The 7,601-nt window shown below is 34.2% G+C and overlaps 2 protein-coding genes and 1 long non-coding RNA gene across 3 annotated transcripts in view; 2 read left to right on the plus strand and 1 right to left on the minus strand.

The window, feature by feature from the left end:
* The window catches only part of LOC107745558 (uncharacterized), a 7,784-nt gene extending 2,566 nt beyond the window's left edge, over positions 1–5,218 (plus strand). Inside the window, exon 3 of the long non-coding RNA XR_001640609.1 lies at positions 5,146–5,218. This is a non-coding gene — a long non-coding RNA (uncharacterized LOC107745558). The remainder of the gene's footprint in view (positions 1–5,145) is intronic.
* The window catches only part of mrps35 (mitochondrial ribosomal protein S35), a 20,995-nt gene extending 14,828 nt beyond the window's left edge, over positions 1–6,167 (minus strand). Inside the window, exons 1-7 of the mRNA XM_016559450.1 lie at positions 5,915–6,167; positions 5,425–5,471; positions 5,137–5,304; positions 3,703–3,763; positions 3,459–3,598; positions 752–861; positions 592–661 (exon numbers count right to left, since the gene is read on the minus strand). Of these exons, the coding sequence (XP_016414936.1) occupies positions 592–661; positions 752–861; positions 3,459–3,598; positions 3,703–3,763; positions 5,137–5,304; positions 5,425–5,471; positions 5,915–6,059 (741 nt within the window). The 5' untranslated portion in view covers positions 6,060–6,167. The remainder of the gene's footprint in view (positions 1–591; positions 662–751; positions 862–3,458; positions 3,599–3,702; positions 3,764–5,136; positions 5,305–5,424; positions 5,472–5,914) is intronic.
* Positions 6,168–6,584: 417 nt separating this feature from the next.
* The window catches only part of kcnq1.2 (potassium voltage-gated channel, KQT-like subfamily, member 1.2), a 170,713-nt gene continuing 169,696 nt past the window's right edge, over positions 6,585–7,601 (plus strand). The window contains exon 1 of the mRNA XM_016559462.1: positions 6,585–6,859. The gene's annotated coding sequence lies outside the window, so the exon portion shown is untranslated. The remainder of the gene's footprint in view (positions 6,860–7,601) is intronic.

Here is a 7,601-nt window from a genome sequence, read left to right on the forward strand (position 1 = left end):
CACACTCGTTTTATGCGGTTTTGGCGCCACCTAGTGTTGTGGGTGTATTATTGACATGTCAAAGTCTAGACCCTGAATATAAGACGACCTCGTTTTTTCAGATGTATTTCCAAGAAAAAAACATCGTCTTATATTCGGGACAATACGGTAATTTTTCATTTTGAGCAGGAGTCCAGGATTCATCGGGAAAACATTTTTTAAAATGCACCTACCAGGAAGAAGAGCAAGACGGCATTATAAAATGGAAAAGTGCGCTTTTTTATTTTGAATGGCGAAGACGTGCTCACCCACAGACATTCACACGTTCATTTTGATCGAAACAACGAGCCAGGTGTGAAAGCACCCTAAAATTCGAATGCAACGTTTTTGAATTCGAATGTGGATTTTTATTTTAAATTCGACGAATATTCGAAATTCCCAATTTTTTTTTACAGCCCTAGTAGATATGATCTTAAACATTGAACCTATACAGATTTGTACATGACAGCTAATAAAGCACAAAAATGCATCTCATTTCAGCTTGCTGGAAAAAGTTGAAATCGCATACAAATGTCAGTGTTTCTGAAGTAATGTGGAGGGTTGCAGACTCACCCAGGACTCGTGGTAAAGCACGGTGAGGAGGTACATGGCGTAATCGTAATTCTGCTGTCTCAGCGGGCAACTACAATCACACACACACACAAAGATCATTTTAATGTAAGAGAAATGAGGAATAAAACAACACAGAAGAATATGTATCCATATCACGCACCTGTCTGTGGTTATGGTGAGCGTGTCGGTGTCTTTGCAGTATCGCTCTTCACCGAGTTTGATCATCTTCTTTCTGGCGTGATCATCCAGATTCAAGCTGGAGAGCTTCACCTGCAAAGGGCAGAAACACATTTGAACTGCCTTTTTTAATTAAGGAGAATGTTTAAATGGTTAAAAATGCATCATTATTGAGAGTACACACACGAGGAATAAAGTATAGTCAGATAGTAAAAAACACTGATAGGATGATCAGGACCCTGCTTATCTCTTGATGTACTAAAATAACTAAAACTGAAATAAAATGAATGAAATATGACAAATAACAAAAACACATAAAATCACTAAAAAAATGTAATTAAAAAATTAAAATGAAATCAGAAAATACAAAAATAAACTACAATATTTATCAAATTGTTTTATAAAATGTATAAAAATATATTTTATTAAAAATAATAATAAAACTATAATAGTATCTCGATACTAAAATAACATGCATAGAAAATAAAAATGACAAAAAACACAACAAAATCATTAAAACTTCAACAAAAATTAAAATAAACAGAAAACAAAAATGTAAACATACACTTATAGATTTTTTTTTAAATAAAATTGATTTAAAACATTTATAATAAATTAAAAATATTAATAGGGATACAAAATAACATACATAGTCATGAAAAGGACAAAAACACAAAATCACTAAAACTGTAACACACATTTTAAAGAAAAAATATAAAAATATCATTAATAATATAAAATATTATAACTGACAACTGAAGTTTTTATTATAATATTTTCTATTCATTTAACATTTTGTTAAAGTTTATTTATATTTATTTCCCAGTCTTGAAAGTTCATCAAAGGACAATGAGTCACTTAATCCAAATCTTCAGCATTTCACCAGCAATCATTTTCACTTGGCGTTCCTCCAGTCATCTTGAACATACTTTCTATTAAATCTCATTCTTCCAAACAACAAACCCTCAAAAAGCACTAACTATCATGCACAACTCTGCTCTTTAAATCCCGCTCCGCTCCGGCTCGGCACAAACACAACCCAGTGTCGTCACTACAGTAAGCTCTCTCTCTCAAAGAACAAAACAATGGTGCACAATGCAATAGCACTTGACTTATCCTGGGTTTTCTGGCTGTTTCAGTCAAGAAAGGATTGGGGTGGGGTGGGGGCGGAGACCCTCATCCCGTAAATCTGCCCTTTGATCCCCTTCACATCCAGCCCTAATCCAACGGGATTAACGTCAGATGGCGATTCCTGGTTTTTCAGCCAGATGGTGAGAGATTTATGATAAATCGCACATTTCAGATTATAAATAAAGAGAGAATATACTGCAAAATCAATGAGGCCATCACGCATAGGGATGTAACGGTAACGGCATGAAAATTTCTTATCACGATTATAGTGACCAAAATGATCACGGTTATCAGTATTATCACGGTATTGTTAAAATGTGCTGGAGATGTTCAAAAAGTACAGACACATAAATCACTTCACCAAGTTTTATATCTAAACATCAACAAACAACAAATAAAATTACTTTTTGTTTGCATAATCACTAAAACAATAACATTACCAATGAAACTGCTGCATACAGACTGAATGTAAATATAAGTCTATATATACTAGCTGACAGCAGGTGGCGCTTATGGAAAAGCTGAATTAGAGCTGTTTCCCGTAACCTCCGTGGACAAAGCAGTATTGCGATTAAGAACACTTCCTTTTAGGTATTACATGGAGCGAAGATGAAAACAAAATGCCATCGAATCGTTTCTGAAGACAGTCAGAACCTTCAGAGGTACATTCATATAATTAATTCATTCATATATTCATTTGTATAATTCCCTTAGCACTCTTTTAAAACCTCCCAGCTTTTCTACCTTGTTTTCACTCAAAACGAAACTACTCTGCTGCTGTGCGCACGTGAGACTGTTAACTTAAAACTGTGCTTTATGCTGGACAGTATTTATTTATGGCGAGCTGTTCAAATCACGGTAATCTAATACAGTTTTAATGATAATTAAAAGATGAAACGGTAATACTAACCGTGGGGAATTTTATCATGATTTATCGTCAAAACGGTAATCGTTACATCCCTAATCATGCATGTCTTCAAGGAACAGCATTTCATTGACGACAAGCAAAAATGACTTATTACTTATCTGGAATGTTTATGTTCATTTAATTCTCCTGTATCTTTCGTAATGTGCTACTGAATATGTTCAAGTGTAAATAATTCTGCTAAGAGGAAGACAGTATGGGCAGAAAAACAGTCCACATCATGCTTCATTTTTTAAGTAGCCGGACCTTTGACAGTAAATGTCTAGTCCCTTCCGCAGCATATTCTGTCCAAAAACACCAACTTAGACAGAAAGAGACCATGACTGACGTGTAAAGCGACTAACCGCACGCAGTTTGTTTTGCTTTGACATGCCATTTACACGCAGTTTACTCTAAATACATTATGATGAAAAACTGAATGGTTACACACACAAACACACACACAATGAATTTCTGCCCATTCAAACAGATTATTTCACAGAAAGAAAACAAAGCAGAATACGCAGTTTAGCTCTGGTTTCTAGGTGGATGCTGGGCTGTTTTGAACAAAGACGTCATATCCAAAAACAACTTCATAATTTGGAAAATATTCATTTAAGCTCCAGAAAGTAATAAACAAAACTGACAGACGTACCTTCAGTGTCACTATCCTCGCGTCTGGGTTTTGCAGCGACAATCCAGCGGATACGAATTCCTTACTCTGCACCTGGATTGGGAAATGCTTCATGCACTTCTCATCCGAGTCCAGGGCAGACGGCCACTCCGTACAGAACTCTGGACAAATTAAACAGGGAAAACATTTACGAACCTTTCTCTCTCATTTAGCGCGCCACATAACATTTGCTGCTGTCCATTATTGAAAACTGAAAAAAACTCACGCTTCAGGGCCTCACAGTGCTTTTTAATAGCAACAGGGGTTAAGTGTAAAAAGTTTGGGATCTGAAAGACATTAAAGCATGTGATTAAAAAAAGTGTTTTATTACAAATATCACGTTTTGATGTATATGCAACAAAAGACGAGCTGAATAGGTCCAGTTAACATTATTTAAAGTTCACAATAAGGTTTCCACAATCTATATAGACGGGCTTCCATTTTTGCAGAAAAAAAAAATGTTCCAAATTCTAAAAATTTCTGTTCAAAGAGACATGCTAGGTCTACATCCTTACAAACTGACCTTAGAGATATGCTCTGCCATATACATCATAATGCACAAACAGGGTTTCTGCAGTTTTTATGAAGGCACATTTAAAATTAAGCAATAATTTGAATGGAACAAAATATGTCAATATGGTCTCAATTAGCCACACTTCAAAGTTTGAAAATACAAGATCTCCATTATTTTTCCAATTCATTTTACAAAAAAAGGGCTTAATTAGCTCAAACACTGGAATATGGAAATAAATTGTACTATAGCTTGAGATCACACGGCAAAAAAAGTGTTCATCTGTATTTTTGTCTTGTCTTCCAGTGCAAATGTCTAAAGATTCTTAAATCAAGACATTTACTTGAGAACAAAAATGACATAAGAAATCTTGTTTTCTCAGCGAGTTTATGATTAAAACAAGAACAAATCTGCCAATGAACTCTGAAAAATCAACTTAATTAAAAGGGAAAACAAGTTTTCATACCTTATTGAAATACAACTGTTCTTGTTTTAAGCATAAACTCACTTAATTGTGTTCAATTTCTCAAAAAACAAGACTTCATATGTGACCCTGGAGCACAAAAGCAGTCTTAAGTCGCTGGGGTATATTTGTAGCAATAGCCAACAATACATTGTATGGGTCAAAATTATCCATTTTTCTTTTATGCCAAAAATCATTAGGATATTAAGTAAAGATCATGTTCCATGAAGATATTTTGTAAATTTCCTACCGTAAATATATAAAAACTTAATTTTTGATTAGTAATATACATTGCTAAGAACTTCATTTGTTATTTATTCAGCTTTCAGATGATGTATAAATCTCAATTTTGAAAAATCGACCCTTATGACTGGTTTTGTGCTCCAGGGTCACATATGTTCAATTTGCATCTCAAATGTGTCTTGATTTAAGGATGCTGAAATTAGTATTGAGGAAAATATTGTGCAGTGCAGTGCATGCAACATTTAATGCCATGGCTTTATGAATTTAAGACTTTCTGCTGCAATTTAAGACCTTTTTAGGCCTTAATTTGTGGAATGGCGAATTAAGACTTTTTAAGACCAGCAGAAACCCCCCAAAATAAATACATAACAAATAAATATTGTACATTGCACTTCTGCTTGAGTTTGTTTTAATTTTGTTTTTAAATAGCTAGACTTTATCACCTTTATCAGTTCCAGGTTGCCCTTCTTGGCAGGCGGTACGCCTCTCTTCACGGGATATCCCATCCGCACCGGCAGAGGAACGGTGGACGGTTTGAACGACGCTGCAGTGGGATAAACTGCGGTCCAGTCCTGATCCACAGTCATCCGCTCGGTCCTGGGCTCCCCAGCCTGTGCCATGCAATCAAACGTGCTTTATTATCAATAATATTATTTACCTGATTCATAAAGATAGATCAGAACACAGACCAACTGCATTACGAGTATGATGAGGTAAAGTGTAATAACAACCTGTCTCTTTGACCTCCGCTGACCCCGAACACCTCGGCCTGCAGCTTCTGTAATCAGACATTTGATGAGTGCAGAACTTAAGTGCACATTCAATAAGTAACTTTATTTTTTTTTTTAAGTCATACTGGGGTAATATTAGGCCATAAGAAACAATTTAGTTAAATACAACATGCCAGACCAGCAATTAACCCTGAATTTGATGGTACAATGACGGTATCAACTGATAATACCATGGTACGTCAATGTATGCAAGGTATTGAACGATTATCATATTCATTTACAACTGTATTTACTTAGTAAGTCAAAGAATACCATGGTAGTACTATGGTACATGTCCAAAAAGGTGGTAATATTATGCCAGTTTTGTTAGTTAAATGTAACATTACATTTTAGTAATGTAATGACATAATTTCTCTATAATAATAGTAATAATTTTGTAGCTCTCCGTAATACTGTAAATAGATTAAATAACAGATAATACGATTTTTACCTGATTCTGTGGTCACGGCGCTTGTTGAGAGGACAGAGGAGATAGAAATCCTCCTGCTGAATGAAATTAAGCTGTATATTCCATTAATATTACAGTTTATTTTGCATAAGGAGGACAGCGCAGGGTGAGAGATGTACGCAGCCATGATGGAAAAACCTGCAGCGTTCCTACGGCGGCCCGGATGGACGCAAATAAAGCGAAGCTAAAAACGTGAGAGACGTGTTAAATGCTAGTGCTGTTCGATATCAAAACACAAACGAACCGAACGCTCTGCTTTTTATTCAAAACAACATTTAAGTGTAACATTTTGAGAGTGAAACATATAAGCTGGAACGCCTTTTTGCCTTCTACGTGGAGAATACAACTAGATGGAAAACGAATGAATTGAACAGAAAGTCTTGAGATGCGTTTTTAAGAGAATGTTTTTTTTTAACTGATTATCGTTTTGAACTATTTTTTAATCTTGACTAGCACGTTCGCGATACGTTATAAGTGTATTAATAACGCGTACATTATATAGCTAAAATAACTCTGTGAAACCTTTTGCTTGTAAATAACGTATTTGTTAAACAATATAAACGACTTCTATTAATTTGATATTTTTTATTATTTTTTATATTATTATTATTATTAGCGGAATAATCATTTTTCCCCCAGAGAATATGGCGTAATACTCTTTACATATGTCAGAGCCGAAAACGTTTGAATTTGTTATGTTTAAGAAATATTTCAAAAGCTTCCTCCGTGATCCCGCCTTGACAGACGCGATGATCTCTGTTCTGTTGCATCTCTCCACATGTGTTTCACTCACAGCATCACAGACAACTGAAGCACATCTCCTCCTCTTCACTGCAATTAACGCGTTTACGTCAGATGATGATGAAGATGATGAAGCACTGACGCGCAGCTCTGCACGACAGACACCAGGAGCCCTGCTGGAGAGAGGTATTGTTGATTTAAAAGTTCATTTCTTTTGTTTTATAAAGTGATCGATGCAAGATTAAAAATGACTTCTTATAGTCTTGACGTGTGTAGGAATTAGAAAAGGGTCTTTTTGACATTTCATAGTTAAAATGTCTATAGAGTCTATGAAGATAAACATAGCAAGCTAAATATTTCAAGACGGTGTATGTGCATATTGTGGCTATAAATATAGATGAAAAGGCATTTATTCGCAATTAAAATAGTCTATTTCTGTTTTAAATTTACATTATTTTTTAAACTTTTCTGAGCTGAACATTTTCTATGCACAAAATATGCATAGAAATGTACGACGACTTAGTTTACAATAAGTTTATGCTTGTTAACAGTTATCGCACATGAAATAACAAGAAACAATAGCTACGTATTAGCATTTGATCACTTCTAGCACTTTATCTTGTTATTTTTTACATTAAGACATTTTTAACATCAAAAGTTGTATAATGATAAATGATCAATTGTATATTTATAAAATTGTCAAGGTGAATAAATGCAGCAAAAATAATATTGTTATTTATGATGCCTAATGTGTTAACTAATATTACTGTAAACAACTGCTTTGTAAAGTGTAACTATAATAATGATTTGAAATTATTTAAATGCATAAATATATTCCTGCATAAATAATACAAAAATTAATAATTTTACATACAATATAAATATACAACATATCATTATATATATATATATATATATATATATATAT

The sequence above is a fragment of the Sinocyclocheilus rhinocerous genome, unplaced genomic scaffold, assembly GCF_001515625.1.
Source record: "Sinocyclocheilus rhinocerous isolate Xijiao unplaced genomic scaffold, SAMN03320098_v1.1 scaffold1099, whole genome shotgun sequence".
NCBI lineage: Eukaryota > Metazoa > Chordata > Actinopteri > Cypriniformes > Cyprinidae > Sinocyclocheilus > Sinocyclocheilus rhinocerous.